At 43.7% G+C, this 21,129-nt stretch overlaps 1 protein-coding gene across 5 annotated transcripts in view; it reads left to right on the top strand.

Annotated features, from left to right (window-relative positions):
• Positions 1 to 21,129, top strand: part of PCYT1B (phosphate cytidylyltransferase 1B, choline) — a 142,848-nt gene that overhangs the window by 26,896 nt on the left and 94,823 nt on the right. For 4 of the 5 annotated variants that reach the window (XM_073799159.1, XM_073799157.1, XM_073799160.1 and 1 more), the window contains exon 2: positions 15,602 to 15,701. In XM_073799159.1, coding sequence (XP_073655260.1) covers positions 15,602 to 15,701 — 100 coding nt within the window. Of the gene's footprint in view, positions 1 to 15,008; positions 15,150 to 15,601; positions 15,702 to 21,129 lie in introns of those variants that run through there. The other variant, XM_073799156.1, reaches the window with a different exon arrangement.

The following is a 21,129-nucleotide window of genomic DNA, read 5'->3' on the forward strand; positions in this document are numbered from 1 at the left end:
CAGTCTGTGTCTTTTGGTGGGAGCATTTAATCATTTACATTTAAGGTAATTATCGATATGTATGTTCCTATTCCCATTTTCTTAATTGTTTTGGGTTCGTTATTGTAGGTCTTTTCTTCTCTTGTGTTTCTTGCCTAGAGATGTTCCTTTAGCATTTGTTGTAAAGCTGGTTGGGTAGTGCTGAACTCTCTGAGCTTTTGCTTGTCTGTAAAGGTTTTAATTTCTCCATCAAATCTGATTGAGATCCTTGCTGTGTAGAGTAATCTTGGTTGCAGGTTTTTCTTCTTCATCTCTTTAAATATGTCCTGCCAGTCCCTTCTGGCTTGCAGAGTTTCTGCTGAGAGATCAGCTGTTAACCTTATGGGGATTCCCTTGTGTGTTATTTTTCCCTTGCTGCTTTTAATATGTTTTCTTTGTATTTAATTTTTGACAGTTTGATTAATATGTGTCTTGGCATGTTTCTCCTTGGATTTATCCTGTATGGGACTCTCTGTGCTTCCTGGACTTGAATAACTATTTCCTTTCCCATATTAGGGAATTTTCAACTATAATCTCTTGAAATATTTTCTCAGTCCCTTTCTTTTTCTCTTCTTTTTCTGGAACCCCTATAATTCTAATGTTGTTGCATTTAATGTTGTTCCAGAGGTCTCTGAGACTGTCCTCAGTTCTTTTCATTCTTTTTTCTTTATTCTGCTCTGCAGTAGTTATTTCCACTATTTTATCTTCCAGGTCACTTATCCGCTCTTCTGCCTCAGTTATTCTGCTATTGATCCCTTCTAGAGTATTTTTAATTTCATTTATTGTGTTGTTCATTGTTGCTCGTTTCATCTTTAGTTCTTCTAGTTTCTTGTTAAATGTTTCTTGCATTTTCTCTATTTCCCAGATTTTGGATCATCTTTACTATCATTATTCTGAATTCTTTTTCAGGTAGACCGCCTATTTCCTCTTCATTTGTTAGGTCTGGTGGGTTTTTATCTTGCTCCTTCATCTGCTGTGTGTTTTTCTGTCTTCTCATTTTGCTTATCTTCCTGTGTTTGGCGTCTCCTTTTTGCAGGCTGCAGGTTCGTAGTTCCCGTTGTTTTTGGTGTCTGTCCCCAGTGGCTAAGGTTGGTTCAGTGGGTTGTGTAGGCTTCCTGGTGGAGGGGACTAGTGCCTGTGTTCTGGTGGATGAGGCTGAATCTTGTCTTTCTAGTGGGCAGGTCCACGTCTGGTGGTGTGTTTTGGGGTGTCTGTGGCCTTATTATGATTTTAGGCAGCCTCTCTGCTAATGGGTGGGGTTGTGTTCCTGTCTTGCTAGTTGTTTGGCATAGGGTGTCCAGCACTGTAGCTTGCTGGTCGTTGAGTGAAGCTGGGTCTTGGTGTTGAGATGGAGCTCTCTGGGAGATTTTCACCATTTGATGTTACGTGGAGCTGGGAGGTCTTTTGTGGACCAGTGTCCTGAAGTTGGCTCTCCCACCTCAGAGGCACAGCCCTGACTCCTGGCTGCAGCACCAAGAGCCTTTCATCCACACTGCTCAGAATAAAAGAGAGAAAAAGTAGGAAGGAAGGAAGGAGATAAAAGAAAAGAAACTAAAGTTATTAAAATAAAAAAGAATTATTAAGAAAAAAATTATACACATACACACACACAAAAAGAGGAAAAGGGGAAAAAATAATAAATCTTGCTCTCAAAGTCCACCTCCTCAATTTGGGATGATTTGTTGTCTGTTCAGGTATTCCACAGATGCAGGGTACATCAAGTTGATTGTGGAGATATAATCCGCTGCTCCTGAGGCTGCTGGGAGAGATTTCCCTTTCTCCTCTTTGTTCGCACAGCTCCTGTGGTGGCAGAGGCTGGCGTGACGTTGCACCAGCCTGAGGCCCGCCATGCGTTCTCCCGGGGAAGTTGTCCCTGGATCACGGGACTCTGGCAGTGGAGGGGTGCACAGTCTCCCCGGAAGGGGGGTGTGGATAGTGACCTGTGGTCGCACGCAGGCTCCTTGGTGGCGGCCGCAACAGCCTTAGCGTCTCATGCCCGTCTCTGGGGTCTGCGCTTTAGCCGCGGCTCCCGCCAGTCTCTGTAGCTCCTTTAAGCAGCGCTCTTAATCCTCTCTCCTCGCGCACCAGGAAACAAAGAGGCAAGAAAAAGTCTCTTGCCACTTCGGCAGGTCCAGACTTTTCCCTGGACTCTCTCCCGGCTAGCCGTGGCGCACTAACACCCTGCTTGCTGTGTTCATGCCACCATCCCCAGTCCTCTCCCTGCGCTCCGACCGAAGCCCGAGCCTCAGCTCCCAGCCCCGCCAGCCCTGGCGGCTGAGCAGACAAGCCTCTCGGGCTGGTGAGTGCTGGTTGGCACTGATCCTCTGTGCGGGAATCTCCCCGCTTTGCCCCCCGCACCTCTGTTGCTGTGCTCTCCTCTGCGGCTCCGAAGCTTCCCCCTCCGCCACCCACAGTCTCTGCCCGTGAAGGAGCTTCTAGTGTGTGGAAACCTTTCCTCTTACACAGCTCCCTCCCACTGGTGCAGGTCCTGTCCGTATCCTTTTGTCTCTGTTTATTCTTTTTTCTTTTGCCCTACCCAGGTACGTGGGGAGTTTCTTGCCTTTTGGGAGGTCTGAGGTCTTCTGCCAGCATTCAATAGGTGTTCTGTAGGAGTTGTTCCACGTATAGATGTATTTCTGATGTATCTGTGGGGAGGAAGGTGATGTCCGCGTCTTACTCTTCCGCCATCTTCCCCCTCCCTATGCATTTCTTAATTTTAAGAAGTCATTAATTGTACGACACGCTTCCCTTTCAGACGTGTTAAAGTGTCAGAAAATGGCCAACATGGATTTTAAGTCATTAATTGCAAGACCCCTTCTCATCTCAGACATGTTCAAATGGGGAGGAAAATGTACATTTTAGTATCAATGCAATGTGATATTATTTGTAGTAGTAAGAGTCTTCTAGCTATTTGAAATCCACTGCTGTGGGGTTTGGAAGGTGGGCACATGGGGGAGTTATGGATTATGGATGGTCAGTGTTTTAAGGGTAGAATAAAATTCATAATAATGTTCTGATCCCTGATCGCTGGAAGGGCAGTAATTACTAGCCTGACCTAGATGTGGGTATTTACACATTGTTTTAAAAAATGGAATTCTTGTGAGGGGACTCTAGATAAAGTTGGAAAATGTGTTTTTTAAAAAGATATTTAAAATAGTTTTTAGACTACTGTTGTTTTGCTTTTAACTGACTTCAAAATACTTATTCTCGGGGCCTTCCTTTGTGGCGCAGTGGTTGAGAGTCCGCCTGCTGATGCAGGGGGCACGGGTTCGTGCCCCAGTCCGGGAGGATCCCCATGCCGCGGAGCGGCTGGGCCCGTGAGCCATGGCCGCTGAGCCTGTGTGTCTGGAGCCTGTGCTCTGCGACGGGAGAGCCCCCAACAGTGAGAGGCCCACGTACTGCAAAAAAAAAAAAAAAAAAAAAGTCTATTAATAAAAAATAATGAAGTTGAATACTATTTAAATGGTACGATAAAATAATCGTAATATATTGAGTGAAAAAAACTGTCCATGCAGTAAGATTCCAAAAAGTTGTTAAAATGTATATATAACCTATCAGAAAGCTTGAAAAAGAAGTGTAGAAAATGTTAACAATGATTGTATTTGGCAAGCAGAATTCTTACAAGTTTTGCCTTCCTCTCTTTATTTTCTCAACTTCCTAGTAGTATATATCATGATGATAAGAAAAGTTATGGAACATTGGTAAGTGTATTTATTTTTTTCTTATGTGAGTTTAATCTTTATCAGTAATCTTCATCCATAATCATTCTGTCTCTAGTTCTTTTATCAATAATCATTCTCTCTCCAGTGACTTTAAATTTCCCCATTCAACACATATTTGTAGAGGACATTTTATACACCAGGTACTGCCTTAGGAAGTAGGGATATAGTAGTGAATAGAGCAGACTTAGTCCCTGTTTCTTGGAGTTTCCATAGTAGTTGGGGGAGACAGGCCATAAATATACATTGTTTCCTCATCTGCCCACCAGGACCTCTCTTTAACCTGCACTCACCCCCTTAGCTGAATTAATGAATCTAGTCTAGTGGTTTTAAATATCGTTTATATTCTGATTGCTTCTTAACCTGTATTGCTAGCTTAGTCCTCTGTCCCAGACTCCAGACTTGTACAACCAGCTGCCTACCTGACACCTCCACTTGGAGATCTAATAGGCATGTCAAATCAAGTGTGTGAAATTTTATTTTTTTCTTCCAGTTTTATTGAGATATACTTGACATATAGCACTATAAGTTTAAGGTGTACAGCATAATGATTTGACTTACATACGTTATGAAATGATTATCACAATAGGTTTAATGAACATTTGTCCTCTCCTATAGATAGACACAAAATTAAAGAAATAGGAAAAACAATTTTCCTTGTGTTGAGACCTCCTAGGATTTACTCTCCTAACTTTCATATATAACATACAGCAGTGTTAATTATATTTATCATGTTGTACATTACATCCCTAATAGTTACTTATCTTATAACAGGAAGTTTGTACCTTTTGACCCCCTTGATCCAATTTCCCCCTCCACCACCACTGGTAACACCTAATCTGATCTCTTTTTCTATGAGTTTGTTTTTGAAGGATAATTGACCTACAACACTATGTTCCTGTTACACAATGTAGTGATTTGATATCTCTATACATTTCAGAATGATCACCACTGTCTAGTTATGATATGTCAACATAGAAAGATATTGCAGTTATTAACTATATTCCCCACACTGTACATTTCATATCCATGACTCATTTATTTTGCTACTGGAAGTTTGTACCTCTTAATCTCCCTCACCTATTTCTTTCCTCCCCTCACACCCCTCTCCTTTGGCAACCACCTGTTTTTTCTGTGTATCTATAACTCTGTTTTGTTATGTTTGTTCATTTCTTTTTAAAATTCCATATATAAGTGAAATCATACAGTACTTGTCTTTCCCTGACTTATTTCAGTTAGCATAAAACCTTCTAGATCCATCCATGTTGTCACAGATGGCAAGATTTCATTCTTTTTTTAATGACTGAGTAATATTCCATTGTGTACGCGTGCATGTGTGTGTGTATGTATACACATATATGTGTATATATGTATACACACATATACGTATATATATTTACATGTATACATACATACCACATCTTCTTTATCCATTCATCTATTGATGGTCCCTTAGGTTGCTTATGTATCTTGGCTGTTGTAAATAAGGCTGCAATGAACATAGGGGTCCGTATATCTTTTCTAATTGTTGTTGTTTTCTTTGAATATATACCCAGAAGTGGAACTGCTGGATCATATAGTAGTTCTATTTTTAATTTTTTGAGGAACCCCCATACTGTTTTCCATAGTGGCTACACCAACTTACATTCCCACCAACAGTGCACAAGCATTCCGTTTTCTCCACATTTTACCCAACACATGTTATTTCTTTTTCTTTTTGATGATAGCCATTCTGACAGGTGTAAGGTGATGTCTCATTGTGGTTTTGATTTGCATTTCCTTGATGATTAGTGATGTTGAGCATCTTTTTATGTGCCTGTTGACCATCTGAATGTCTTCTTTGGAAAAATGTCTATTCAGATCGTCTGCCCATTTTTTAACTGGGTTGTTTGTTCTTTTGATGTTGAGTTGTATGTGTTCTTTGTGTATTTTGGATATTAACCCCTTATTTGATATATCATTTGCAAATATCTTCTCCCATTCAGTAGGTGATCTTTTCATTTTGTTGATAGTTTCCCTCACTGTGCAAAAGCTGTTTAGTGTGATGTCATCCCATTTGTTTATTTTTGCTTTTGTTTCCCTTGCCTGAGAAAACATACCCCCCCACCCCGAATACTACTAAGATCAACGTCAAAGAGAGTATTGCCTGTGTTTTCTAGTACAAGTCTTATGGTTTCAGGTCTTATATTTAAGATTTTAATCCATTTTGAATTTATTTTTCTGTATGGAATGAGAGACTAGTCCAGTTTGATTCTTTTGCATGTAGCTGTCCAGTTTTCCCAATACCGTTTATTAAAGATATTGTCTTTTCCCCATTGTATAGTCTTGCCTCATTTGTTGTGAATTAAACAAATCTATATAAACGTGTGGGTTCAGAAATGGAATTGTTGGGCTTCCCTGGTAGCGCAGTGGTTGAGAGTCTGCCTGCCGATGCAGGGGACACGGGTTCGTGCCCCAGTCCGGGAAGATCCCACATGCCGCGGAGCGGCTGGGCCCGTGAGCCATGGCCTCTGAGCCTGCGCGTCCGGAGCCTGTGCTCCGCAACGGGAGAGGCCATAACAGTGAGAGGCCCGTGTACCGCAAAAAAAAAAAAAAAAGAAAAAAAGAAATGGAATTGTTGATCTCCCCATCCTGTCCCTCCCACCCTCAAACCTACGCCTCCAGTGTCCTCCTCATCATAGGGAATGGCAATGCCATCTTTCCAGTTCTACAGGCCAGTAACTTTGGCGTTATCCTGTCTCCTCTCATTCTTTCACACGCTACATCCAATCACTTCCAAATTTTATTTATTGAGAATCTATCCAGAATCTGACCACTTCTTACCACTTCTACTGCCATCCGTCTCCCTGGCCCCAGCCTCCATCTACTCTTGCCTGGTTATGATACCAGATGTCTTAGGGATTTTCTTGCTGACAACTTGTAGTTTGTGCTCAATATAGCAGCCAGGTGGTCCTGTTAAAACTAATTAGATCATATCACTCTCTGTTCAAAACTTGCTAATGGTTTCCATCTCCTCAGAGTGAAAGCCAGTCTTTATAGCATCCTAAAAACCCCACAGCGTTGGGTGCCTTCCATCGCCTTCCTTCAGCCTCACCTCTCTGGCTGTATTTCCTACTACTTTCCTTTTTTGCTCACTTCCTCCAGGCATACTTTCCTTCTTGTTATTCCCGGTAGAAGCCAGGCATGCTCCTGCCTCAGGGCCTTTGCACTTGCTGTTTTCTCTGCCTAGAGTGTTCTTTTACCACATGGCTCAATTGATCCTTTATATATTTACACATATATCAACTTCCTTAACTATCCTATTTACAGTTGTACCCCCAACTCCCTTTCTCCCTTCGTTGCCTTATTTTTTTCCTATAGCACTTATCTCCTTTTAACATACTACACATTTTACAATGTTTTTTTGTTGTTCATCATCTTTAAGCATCACAAGGGCAGGATTTTTTTCTGGTTTTTTTTTCTGTTTTGTTCCTGTATGTATCCTCAGAACCTAAAATAATGCCTGGAATACAGTAAGAACTCAAGTAGTGTTTGTTGGAAAAATAAATGATGGGTGGATACTATGAAGACAATTAATTTTTTTATTATTATTTTTAAAATTTATTTATTTTAGGCTGTGCTGGGTCTTCATTGCTGCGTGCTGGCTTTCTCAAGTTGCGGTGAGCAGGGGCTACTCTTCGTTGCAGTGCGCTGGCTTCTCATTGTGGTAGCTTCTCTTGTTGCGGAGCGTGGGCTCTAGGCGCGCGGGCTTCAGTAGTTGTGGCACGTGGGCTCAGTAGTTGTGGTGCACGGGCTTAGTTGCTACACGGCGTGTGGGATCTTCCCAGACCAGGGCTCGGACCTGTGTCCCCTGCATTGGCAGGCGGATTCTTAACCGCTGTACCACCAGGGAAGCCTGAAGACAACTTAAATGATTTTTAAAAGCTCAAATGAGTTTTAAACGTTCCACATACCTGGGAATAATGTCATTTAACAGTGAGTTTATGGATAATACTTGTTATTTTTTAAAGTACTCATTTCCTGTTAAATAGCTTTTCCCCCTTACATTCAAGACACTTGATCCTTGGTTAAATTTCCTGCATCTCTTAATTCACAGGGTAGGAAATAGTTCTTTAAATTTATTTTTAAATTAGACACATTGTATGAATGTGTTCTCATGGTGAAAAGTAAACAAAATAAGAGATATATACAGAGTAAACAATGAAAACATTCTTTCTTCTCTTCTTGTGATGCTATCTTCTTCCCCAGAGGTAACTCCAGTTAAAAATTTGTTGTGTATTTTTCTAGGCCAGTGCTGTCCAATAGAACTTTCTGTGATGATTGGAATGTTCTATATCTGTGATAATACAGTAGCCACTAGCCACACGTGGTTATTGAGCATTTGAAATGTGGCTAGTGGGACTGAGAAACTGACTTGTTTTATATAAATTGAATCAATCATAACTTGAATTTAAATTGCTACATACAGGTAATGCTAGGCATTGGACAGCACAGTTCTAAACTGTTTCTACACAATTACCTAGTTCTCTCTCTCTCTAACCATAAATGACATCATACTATATAACGTGTATACATAGTAGACATATTGTTTTGTGACTTGCTTTTTGCATTGAACAGAATGTCTTCGAAATCGTTCCCTGTCCGTGCAGATGTATCTGTCTTGCTGTTTTTAATGGTGCCTATTACTTCATAATATGTGCATACCATACTTAGCTAAATGAAAAATGGATATTTCTTGGTGCTGAGCCATGTACTGGGTCTCCTTTTCCTCTGCTCCACTGGCATCTGTGGAGGCTTTGCACCAGCTGCCTGATCTGAGATTCTACATCGTCAGTAACACAGTCCAAGACTCCAGTGATTCATATGTGTTGGGCCTCTGGTCAACTCTAAGGTCTACTTTTTCTTTCCTCTCTATTTTCAAAAGACTAATATTCTGATCCCAAATAAAATCAGGCCTTAAAAAAATATATTCAGTGACGGGTAAATACAGACCTGACAGCAGGAGACTGAGGGAAGAGTTTTGTGCCATCTTTTTGTGTTTCTGATTTTGCAGTTCTAAAGCTGGCCCGTCCTGAAGCAAAAGCCCTCCATGGGCGAAGTAGATTCTTTCCGAAGTTCTGCTCTTGTCTCTTGCATATCCTGACTAAAATGTTCTGTCCTAAAAGTCTTTCCAACTGGAAGACATTCTTGAGACAGATGGCTTTTTTTTTTTTTTGGTACGCGGGCCTCTCACTGTTGTGGCCTCTCCTGCTGCGGAGCATAGGCTCTGGACGCGCAGGCTCAGCGGCCATGGCTCACGGGCCCAGCTGCTCCGCGGCATGTTGGATCCTCCCGGACCGGGGCACGAACCCGCCTCCCCTGCATCGGCAGGCGGACTCCCAACCACTGCGCCACCAGGGAAGCCCTATGGCTTTATTAACTATGGGTAATTCACTTTTCAGTTGATTTCTGTGCTTCTAACATGCCTCATCACCATTTGCTAGCTAAATTTATTGAGCCTGGCATCAGACTATTATATGTACTGTATCAGTAAAGTCCTGTCGAGACATAGACGGCTTTCTCTAAAGGGGAAATTTGAAGAGAGGGTAACAAAGGGACCATTTACAAAGGCATGGACAGAGTTTAAGGAAACCTCAAGGCATAGTATGGTACCTGAGGCCTAGGGACACTTGGGGGTTGCCACCCCTAGGCACGAAGGGGCAGGGGGAGAATGTGGTTACCAGAACCTCATGGAGCTGTGGCTTCCTATCAAGGAGGATGCCAGGGAGATGAGTATCCTGAGCTCATTCTTGTCCTACCCTCAAGTGTTTTGCATGCTTCCCATGGACCCAACCCAACTGGAAGCGGGAAGGCAAGGGAACTCATTGGTGCAGTCCATACACAAAGCCATGCAGAGAGGAGTAGAGAAGGGGAGGAAAAAGTAGATTCTGGAGAGGCAGAAGGAAGATAATGGCCATTGATTTATGGAAGTAGGATTTGAACTCAGGCCTGTGTGACTGGAGAGCCTCACCAGTTAAAAAGAGCTTAGCTTTGGGGCTTTGCTGGTGGTGCAGTGGTTAAGAATCCTCCTGTCAATGCAGGGGACGTGGGTTGGAGCCTGGTCCGGGAGGATCCTCCTATATGCCGTGGAGCAACTAAGCCCGTGTGCCACAACTACTGAACCCATATGCTGTAACTACCAAAGCCCGCAACAAGAGAAGCCACCACGATGCGAAGCCCGCGTGGCACAACTAGAGAAAGCCCGTGCGCAGCAACAAAGACCCAACTCAGCCATAAATAAATAAATAAATAAATAAATAAATAACTTAGCTTAAACAAGCAACTCTGCAGTTGGCCTGTCACCATCAGCAGTACTATGCTAAGTTCTGATTGGTTGATTAGCTTGCTGTCTGATAGATCCATTCGTCAGTCAGGGATGCCTATTGCATAAGTAGAGGTTCTGCCGACCATTTTTGCACTCAAGTCATGTTTGTGTTGTATATTTTATATAGTGCCTAATACCTTTTGTTTTAAGTAAATATTTGTCAATGTCCAGTTGAACATATTCTGTAAATGAAATGCCCAGTATCTAATCTTCCCCCTTTAAAAGCTCAATGGGTATATGGCTTTGGTATGGTACTACCATGTCGTTTACATAACCAGAACTTGCGTGACAAATAGGCAACATGTTCACATGCGATGACTGGGTGTTGTGAAATCTTAAATTAGGTAGAAAGAAGTTTTATTGCAGTCTAGCTCCAAGTCTGTGGCCTGGCAAGGGCTTTGTACATGTGAGGTCCAGGGCTCTGGGCCAGGGCTTTATTTTGGCTGTGCCCTGTAGCATGTGGGATCTTAGTTCCCCAACTAGGGATCGAACCTGTGCCTCCTGCACTGGGAGCATGGAGTGTTAACCACTGGACCGCCAGGGAAGTCCCGGCCAGGGCTTCTTAACCCTTTAAAATCCTCACTCTGTTCTAGTAAACATAGAAATTTCATGGGCCTCTCTATCCCCAAATTTGGAATATGGCTTCCTTAGTGGGGCATAATCTATCCTCTGATGATCTCTACCAGTCAAGAGGCTTAATTTCTATGACTTTTAGGTTGAAAAGGGTAGTTTTTTCCCCATATATAAAATTACTAAAAATTGAATATGCCTTTTTAAACTAATACCTCCTCCCATTCTAAACAGGCCACCTTTCGCCTTTGAGGATTGCTGCCCCAGAGCCAATTCTGTTTTTCCCTTTCTTATTTCCTTCCCCGACTTATCCACCCTACAAACATCTAGCATCACATGAAACACATAGCATGTGCTGGTAAACACTCGACTATGTGATCTGGCTGGTGGTTTGGAGTCTAAGTTGAGGCTTGTTTATATGTAAGTCATCTGACCTACTTCACTAAGTCTGAGTAAAAATCTGGTCCCATGCTTTTGTTTTTTCAATTAATCGTTTGCCCCCCTCACTTTTCTAATTAGCAGGAAGTGCAGTATCTCCTTTTTGAGGCCCCTTTATCCTAATTGTCTAGGAATCCTAGCGTGTCCTCAGTTCAAAGGAAGCTGAAAAGGTAACTGAGCCTGAGGGATCTACCACTGCTGTTGCTTCTTGCTGCCACTTGGTGTCACTGTTGAAGACAAGTCCTTTACAGTTCAGTGGAGGCAGTACCTGCCTCGCAGAGCTGTGGTATAAATTAAATGAGCTAATACATTTGATAGCATATAGACGGATACATGGCACTAAGTAGGCACTTAAAGATTTTTAAGTTATGTTATTGGGCCTCAGTTTTATGTCTTATGTAGGGCCTAGACGAGAGGATCCCTGCAACCATTCCAGCTCTGGCAAACGGTGAGGAATAGATGAGGGCCTGGGTCCCCTGCAGGCTGGTATAGAGCCTGGAGGCCAGGTTGGACCAGTCCCTGTCCCTCTCTGGAGCCTTTGGCTCTCTTAATCCCATTGCCCTGAGGTTGGTCTGCCCTTTGTAGGTGGAGGAGACAACTTGGTAGCATAGAATTCCTTCTAAATCAAATGATTTGCTCTGGCTCAGAGGAGGAGGAATACTGGGGTGTTTAGGCTGAAAAAATACTGTCTCTGATCACAGGGCTGGTTGATGGTAGCTGAGCCTTAACCAAAGTCTTCCTGAGTGCAGAGCTTGAATCTCAGCTCAGGAAGTATTCTGCCTCATTTTGGAAGGCAGTGTTCTAGAGAACAAGGCTGCGACTCGTTTATTTTTACATTCTCCCCATTCTGAGCACAGTGCCTTGTACATAACAAGAAATACCCCTTCTCCATGTCAACTGCTGTTAATGATACAGACTCACAAGGACGCTTAGGAATACTCTCTGCTTTCCATCTCTTTGCTTCTCCCATTTTCCTACTTCTAGGCCACAATAATTAAGAACAAAATGCACAGTGCATATAAACCTTTTTTCACCTTTGAGTAACTACTCTTGCTTTACAACTTTAATTACCAGATTTCACACCCTCTAGAATACAGCTTTCTTAGAAAATGGCAACACCTTATATCTTTTTTGTGTGTGTGGTACGCGGGCCTCTCACTGTTGTGGCCTCTCCCGTTGCGGAGCACGGGCTCCGGACGTGCAGACTCAGCGGCCATGGCTCACGGGCCCAGCCGCTCCGTGGCATGTGGGATCTTCCTGCACCGGGGCACGAACCCGTGTCCCCTGCATCGGCAGGCGGACTCTCAACCACTGCACCACCAGGGAAGCCCTCAGTTCAATTTTAAAGCAATGGGTGTTTATTGAGCCTCCACTAGATGCCCAGCTAATTGTTAAAAAACCTTTTTTTTAAAAAAACAAAAATTAATTATGGGCTGTGCTTAAAAGGTGCTATTTATCATTTCAGATATAGTAATATATAGACTTTTCTGGTGCTAAATAACTTACTTTTTTAAAACATCCTTTTTTTTTTTTTTTTTTTTACGGTACATGGGCCTCTCACTGTTGTGGCCTCTCCCGTTGCAGAGCACAGGCTCCGGACGCGCAGGCTCAGCGGCCATGGCTCACGGGCCCAGCCGCTCCGCGGCACGTGGGATCTTCTCGGACCGGGGCACGAACCCGTGTCCCCTGCATCGGCAGGTGGACTCTCAACCACTGTGCCACCAGGGAAGCCCCAGCACCTTATATCTTTAATAAAGTTTGTGACTAGCACATAAAAGATCTCCAGTTAGTAATTTTTTTCAGATCATGTGAAAAAGAGTCACTGTCCACATAGATTAAAGGTTAATCAGTCATTAATATCAGCTCACCCCTCTGCCAATTCATTTACCTATTTGGGTTGTGTCCTAAAAGTTCAATCAAGAGTTTGCTTGTTTCAATGGGGAACTACACAATAGATATAATTATCATAACATATAGTACTCTATATTATGACATATAATAGTGAACACTAATAGAAGCACTAAAAATTGCTCCAAGTCATTGAGTACCAGCTACTTTACATACATGATCCCTATTTTTCACAACAACCCTACAAGATAGGTACCGATTTTACAGATAAAACTGAGTTTCAACTAAGTTGAGGAGCTTCCTTTCAAGAACACACAAAGTCAGATACATTTCTTGCCCCAAAGGCAGCCCCTGCTAAAGAGGCAGTGACAGGCCACCCATGACCTTCCTTGCCACTCCTCCTCCCTTCCCCAGCTACAGCCGGTGGGCCCCAGGTGGCCCCTGACTCAGTGCCAGCCAATCCTGGTTGTGGCCTGGTTTGAAAAGATGAGCTTGGCCAATCTGATCTTCCTTTAGGAATTGGAATTGGGAAACATGGAAAGAAGCAGAAAGTTGGTAGGAATGAATGAAGCTTGGGAAGGGAGGCTGAGGAAGCTGTAACGGGCCATATTCAAGCTGAAGTTTATCAGGAAGGAGAAGGCAGAGACTTTAACATAGTAGAAGGACATAGAGTAATCAGAGCGGGAGCAGCCAGGTTGACGCAGAGCGCTCTGGGGCTTATCCGCTGCCCCTTTCCTCCTTTTATCCCCACAGTTTCTGTGCCAGGGTAGCCATAAAATAATCCTTCATTTCTTGAGCTACGTTTAGTAGCAGTTCCTTTCTTTTTAAAAAAATTTTATTTATTTTTAAATTTCTTTCTTCTACCTTCTACTTTTTAATTTTATTTTATTTTTATTTTTTGGCCATGCCACACAGCATGTGGGATCTTAGTTCCCCAAGCAGGGATTGAATCCGCGCCCCCTGCATTGGAAGGGCAGAGTCTTAACCACTGGACCGCCAGGGAAGTCCCTATCAGTTCCTTTCATCTAGGAGAGCCAAATTAGAACACACAGCCTTCAAGTGCTGGGAAGAGAATTTGAATCCCCATTTTGTAGCTACAGAGCCTCTGCTTTTCTGACTGCACCTGCACCGCTTTGCTACATCACAAACACTGCTCTAGCCCATCACGGCCCACAAGGTCACCTTACAGTACGTGAAAGAGAACCAATAACAGACTCAAATATCCAGAATCCATGTCTAAAGTCTTGGTTTGCTTTCAGAGTCCCGAATGGGAGGGTGGGGCTTAAGAAAGTCTCAGGCAGCTGGGAGGTCTCCAAAGAACTCTGGGGCAGGACTCCAGCTCCCAGGGTGGAAGGTTCTACAGTGGGGAGAGGGTGGGCACAGGGCAGGACGGCTTCTTGGCAGGGCAGAGGAGAATGGGGGCTACTCCAGGATAGGGAGTGGTCTTATCTGTGCTTCTATCCCCAGTTCTAAGATAGTGCCTGACATATATTTGAATGAGTGAGTGACTGAGTGAGTGAATGAGTGAATGAGTAAATGAATGGCAGAAGTGGGCCACAGCCCCCCGTCACATGTGTGGATCATTCTTCAGTCGAGTCTTCCCAAGTTAAGGAACACCTGTGTCTATCTCTAAGCAGTAATTCATGCAACAATATGAGTATGCGTGCAACAGTATGTTCACAGTGACTCGCCGCCTTCAGCTTTAAAAATATTAAAGATCATGTAGCGATGACCACGGTAAGGACATGGTTCAAAGACTACAAATAGATTCGGGATTGCATTTGCCCTGTTTACAAAAATACTGCTCGCTTTGTCTTCCTCTGTCTAGAGAGAGTGAGGTTTTCATTTTAAGAGGCTGACTCAAAAATGCAGGGCCACTTCCTGGGCAAGCTTCCAAGTGACTACATCTCCCTGACAGCGCTCCCCAGAGCCCTAGCGCAAGCTGCCTGGGGCGGGGCCTCCAGCCGTTGGTGGCTGTGGGAGCTACCAGAGGAGCAGTTATCTGCAGCCCGCCAGAAATGCTGTGCTTTTAGGCACCCCCCCCCCACCCCCGGGGCACAGATAACGGCTTTGGCCTTTGCCCTAAAGAGACGTCAGAGTTTGTGATTGGCCAGGCCGCTGTGTGTGAAATACAGATGTCTTCCACACTCCTGACTATGGCATTCCTTCCAGCCGAGTACCCCCGGGTGTGGGTAAGTCTGAATGTTTGAAGTCTGCCCTCGTTGTTGGTGGAATGCTCAAAGCTGAGCGTTGTGACTTTCCAGGGGCATGACTTAGCGTATTTCTTAATCCTGCTAAGCCTCAGTTTCCTTTTCTGTGATATAGAGATGGTATTATCCTGCACTGTAGAAGGATAGAATGCCTATAGGAGGAGAGCAGTAGCTAGCCATCGTGGGACCACATCTGGTACCTGGCAGACAATACACACTGAAGAGCTCTTATTTCTGAAGCATCATTCAAAAAAAAAAGGTTTCAATGACAGCGTCCGTTTTTACTTCTAACAGTACAATATTTCTCCAAAAGACTCAGCAGATATCTTCTACTTAATCACACGGGCGTAGCCAACAGAAATAAAACTTCAGGGGAAGTTAGTGCCAAAGGAAAGTTTGTCGGACTATATTCCCTTTCTCTTTTTCCCTTCTAGACCCTGACTGCACCTGCCCCATTTGCAGATGAAACCAGCTGCCAGTGCCAAGCACCCCATGAGAAACTGACCATTGCTCAGGCCCGCTTAGGAACACCAGGTGAGGCTGTGCTTCTTGTTCTGCGGACGGGCCCTGTGCTGAGTTCTCAAGTGGCAGAAAGGCCATCATTATTTGAGCAGCACTGGCTTTGAATCGGAGAGATGAATTTAGAGATGACAGCACAGTGCCAGAAGGGTAAACACCGACGGCGATAAACTACGCCAAGCAAAGTAGCCAAGGGAAAGCTGCCGCGGGATACGGGAGTTGGAGCCCAAGCGCTGCCATTTAGTCATTCTACTGCCTTGGGCGAGTCATGAGAACAATCTGAATCTGTTTCCTCATTGCAAACGGGGCCAATGGTACCTGCTTCACAAGGTTTTTGTGACAACTAGATCGCGTTAAAAATACCATAGCGTTTTTTTAAAAACTGTGAAGTCGTAGATAAGCCTATGCTACTGTAATTGTTATCATTCTTAAAAATCTGTGGGATTTTTTTAGCATCTTTATTGGAGTATAATCGCTTTACAGTGTTGTGTTAGATTCTGCTGTATAACAAAGTGAGTCAGCTCTATGCATACATATAAACCCATATCCCCTCCCTCTTGTGTCTCCCTCCCTCCCACCCTCCCTATCCCACTCCTCTAGGTGGTCGCAAAGCACTGAGCTGATCTCCCTTTGCTATGCAGCTGCTTCCCACTAGCTATCTATTTTACATTTGGTAGTGCATATATATCAATGTTACTCTCTTACTTCGTCCCAGTTTACCTTTCCCCCTCCTCGTGTCCTCAAGTCCATTGTCTACCTCTGTGTCTTTATTCCTGTCCTTCCCCTAGGTTCATCAGAACCATTTTTTTTTTAGATTCCATATATATGTGTTAGCATATGGTATTTGTTTTTCTCTTTCTGACTTACTTCACTCTGTATGACAGACTCTAGGTCCATCCACCTCATTACAAATAGCTAAATTTTGCTTCTTTTTATGGCTGAGTAATATTCCATTGTATATATGTGCCACATCTTCTTTACCCATTCATCTGTCAGTGGACACTTAGATTGCTTCCATGTCCTGGCTACTGTAAATAGTGCTGCAATGAACATTGTGGTACATGACTCTCTTTGAATTATGGTTTTCTCAGGGTATATGCCTAGTAGTGGGATTGCTGGGTCATATGGTAATTCTATTTTTAGTTTTTTGAAGAACCTCCTTACTGTTCTCCATACTGGATGTATCAATTTACATTCCCACCAACAGTGCAAGAGGGTTCCCTTTTCTCCACACCCTCTCCAGCATTTATTGTTTGTAGATTTTTGATGATGGCCATTCTGACTGGTGTGAGATGATATCTCGTTGTAGTTTTGATTTGCATTTCTCTAATGATTAATGATGTTGAGCATTCTTTCATGTGTTTGTTGGCAATCTGTATATCTTCTTTGGAGAAATGTCTGTTTAGGTCTTCTGCCCATTTTTGGATTGGGTTGTTTGTTTTTTTGTTATTGAGCTGCACGAGCTGCTTGTATATTTGGGGGATTAATCCTTTGTCAGTTGCTTCATTTGCAAATATTTTCTCCCATTCTGAGGGTTGTCTTTTCATCTTGCTTATGGTTTCCTTTGCTGTGCAAAAGCTTGTAAGTTTCATTAGGTCCCATTTGTTTATTTTTGTTTCTATTTCCATTTCTCTAGGAGGTGGGTCAAAAAGGATCTTGCTGTGATTTATGTCATAGAGTGTTCTGCCTATGTTTTCCTCTAAGAGTTTGATAGTGTCTGGCCTTGTATTTAGGTCTTTAATCCATTTGAGGTTTTTTTTTTTTTTTTTTTTTTTTTTTTGCGGTATGTGGGCCTCTCACTGTTGTGGCCTCTCCCGTTGTGGAGCACAGGCTCCGGACGTGTAGGTTCAGCGGCCATGGCTCACGGGCCCAGCCGCTCCACGGCATGTGGGATCTTCCCGAACTGGGGCACGAACCCACATCCCCTGCATCGGCAGGCGGACTCTCAACCACTGCGCCACCAGGGAAGCCCTGAGTTTATTTTTGTGTATGGTGTTAGGGAGTGTTCTAATTACATTCTTTTACATTTAGCTGTCCAGTTTTCCCAGCACCACTTATTGAAGAGGCTGTCTTTTATCCATTGTATACTCTTGTCTCATTTATCAAAGATAAGGTGACCATATGTGCGTGGGTTTATCTCTGGGCTTTCTATCCTGTTCCATTGATCTATATTTCTGTTTTTGTGCTAGTACCATACTGTCTTGATTACTGTAGCTTTGTAGTATAGTCTGAAGTCCAAAGTCTGTGTTTTAAAACAGTTTCTCCAAGTGTGCCTTAAATTAAAGTGCCTGGGCTCTGCTCGAGGAATTTATTCGTTCAGTCCTTTAGCGTATACCAGAGATGGTGAGCGAAGAGATTTAAAAAGAACTATAAGGTACCATCTCTGTTTCCCAAGAGCTTTCACTATAATTAAAGAGACAAGACAGCTAGATAGGAGATAAACACCCACCAGTAGCATGCATGCATGTGCTTAGGGGTTAAATCCTGCAGCACAGATGATAACTGACAATTTTAAGAAGGGCAGATTCATTTGGCTTTGAGCAGTCACGCAAGACCTGGTCCCAGGCCTGAGCTGATCCTTTTGGGAGAAGTAAGATTTGTACTTTGTGGGCAGAAAATGGAAGGGTATTCTGGATAAGTGGGACGGGAACAGCGAGGGCACAGAAATAGGGAATAAATGAATGGCGTTCCAGTCGATTGGGATGGAGTGAAAAATAAGATTAGTCCAGCAGGTATGCCTTGAGCCATTTAAGATGGCATAATTTCATGGTTTCTACTCACCATTGCAAAAAACCAAACATCCCAAATGTAATAGAGTCCATGGGACAAAGGACAGTTTGCTTAATAATAACAACAGGTATTTATTAAGTGCTTTCTATGTACTAAGTTCTTTATCTGTATTGTCATTTCACTGTCACAGCTCTACGTGGTTGGTACTTTTAGTATTTCACAGATGAGGAAATGAAGCCTTTAGAGAAGCTGTGAATCTGCAGAAGATCATTTAGCTAGTAAGTGGCAGTGGTTCTCACATTTGAATCTGACTCAGAATAACCTAGAGGGCTTGTTAAAACACAGGTGGCTGGGCCTTGCCCCCTGATACAGTCCAACTGGGGTGAGGCCCAAGAATTTGCATCTCTAAGAAGTTCCCAGGTGAGGCTACTGCTGGGGGACCACACTTTCAGAACTATTGGTAAGTGTTAAAGCTGGGATTTGATCTCAAACCTGTATGTGCTCGAGCTTGATCTGTTGGCCATGACACTCTGCTTCCCCTTTAAGAATAGCTTGGAGGGAGTGAAGAGAGGAGCAGAGCAGGCAGAGTTAGTAAGCTTTGTAGAGACTTCTTGTGAGAAAGGCAAGAAGAGGCTTGAGGAGGTAGTTGAGAGCAGCTCAACCAGCCTGCAAAGAATCACCTGGTAAGTTTGTAAGAAGCAGATGTTTTGATCGCTCTCCCCCACCCCTAAATCTGGGATGGGGCCCAGCCATCTACATTTTTAACAAGTAGCCCAGGTGATTCTGAAGTTGGTGGTCTACAGATCATACCCTGAGAAACGGTGACCCAGCAACAAATCTAAAAGATGCAATGGAAGTCCAGGTGGTTATGAAGAGAGCAGATTTGACCTCAAGTTAAAGGATGAGCTTTAGACCTGAACAGAAGAGGATCCTGCTTTTCTAAGGGAAAGGAAAGGGGATTTGAACTTACTCTCCATCTGCTGGGCGCTATGCCCTGTATGTACTCTATTTAGTCTTTGCAAAAAGTGAGTGAGGTGGGTATTTGCCGACAAGGCAAATGAGACTTGGAGAACTGAAAAGTGGTTTGTCAAATGTCCTAGCTGACTGGGTAGAGCTGGATTCGATCTCAAGTCCCTTTCCCCTCATACCCCTGCTTTGTCCACTACAACGGATTGCCCTGTGGAGCACGTGCCACAGCAGCCCATGGAGCTCAATGAGAACATGCTCAGACTTCGAACCAGAGGGTGGCAGGTGTGTGAACAAGACAGATGGAAGCTGTGATCTTCTGTAGTGGCGGGGCTGTCTTCATGCCCACTGCTGTTTCACCAGCACCTAGAGAAGTACTGTATGCTCAGTAAATACTTTGTGAGTGAATGACTGAATGAACGAACGAATGAATGGAAGTTTGGGACAACAGAAGGAGCTCATCATTTGGAGATAGAGTCAGAGAGAGTTTGACCTGATGCAGCCTGCCTGGGTGGGATTGGGCACCTGTAGGCTGTCTAACCGCCACGCGGTTTAAAGCCCGAGAATCTAGCTAGAATAAGATGGTGGTGCATATTGAAATACCTGTGTGGTGGGCTCTGGGGAGCACAGGTCACTACAGGAGGGATGAGATGGAGGAAAGGTGAACGACTATTCTCAGAAATTCTCCCCTCTTATCTCAGGTGATGACACTGGCAAGTTATCCAGGAGAATTTGGGACGTCGGTGGGCATCTGGCCGAGGGAACTTCTGTTAGAAATTCCTTTATTTAGAACTTCTAACATCAGTGTTAAAATGGGACAAGAAGTTGGTTCTTTGATTACTTACAAGGCACATATTCATCTTAGACCACACTCTGATAATCTCTGTTTTATTACAGCAGTGGTCCTCAAACTTTAACTTGCTTAGAATCCCCGGGAGGGCTTGCTAAAACTGAGTGCTGGCCTCCACCCCCAGAGTTTCCCATTCAGTAGGTCTGGGTGGGGCTCAAGCATTTGTATGTGTAACAAGTTCCCAGGTGATGCTGATGCTGCCTGTCCTGGGACCACACTGCAAGAACCACTGCTTAAGAGTAACTGTTGGCTATTGTAAATAGTGCTGCAATGAACATTGTGGTACATGACTCTTTGAATTATGGTTTTCTCAGGGTATGTGCCCAGTAGTGGAATTGCTGGGTCATATGGTAGTTCTATTTTTAGTTTTTTAAGGAACCTCCATACTGTTCTCCATAGTGGCTGTACCAATTCACATTCCCACCAGCCGTGCAAGAGGGTTCCCTTTTCTCCACACCCTCTCCAGCAATTATTGTTTGTAGATTTCTTGATGATGGCCACTGTGACTGGTGTGAGGTGATCCCTCAGTGTAGTTTTGATTTGCGTTTCTCTAATGATTTGTGGCGTTGAGCATCCTTTCATGTGTTTGTTGGCAATCTGTATATCTTCTTTGGAGAGTGGACTTGACACGGGGAGGGGGAGTGGTGGGCTGGGACAAGGTGAGAGAGTGGCATGGACATATATACACTACCAAATGTAGAATGGATGGCTGGTGGGAAGCAGCCGCATAGCACAGGGAGATCAGCTCTGTGTTTTGTGACCACCTAGAGGGGTGGGATGGGGAGGGTGGGAGGGAGACGCAAGAGGGAGGGGATATGGGGATATGTATGGCTGATTCACTTTGTTATGCAGCAGAAGCTAATGCACCATTGTGGAGCAATTATACTCCAATAAAGA

This window comes from Tursiops truncatus, chromosome X (assembly GCF_011762595.2).
Source record: "Tursiops truncatus isolate mTurTru1 chromosome X, mTurTru1.mat.Y, whole genome shotgun sequence".
Taxonomy (NCBI): Eukaryota; Metazoa; Chordata; class Mammalia; order Artiodactyla; family Delphinidae; genus Tursiops; species Tursiops truncatus.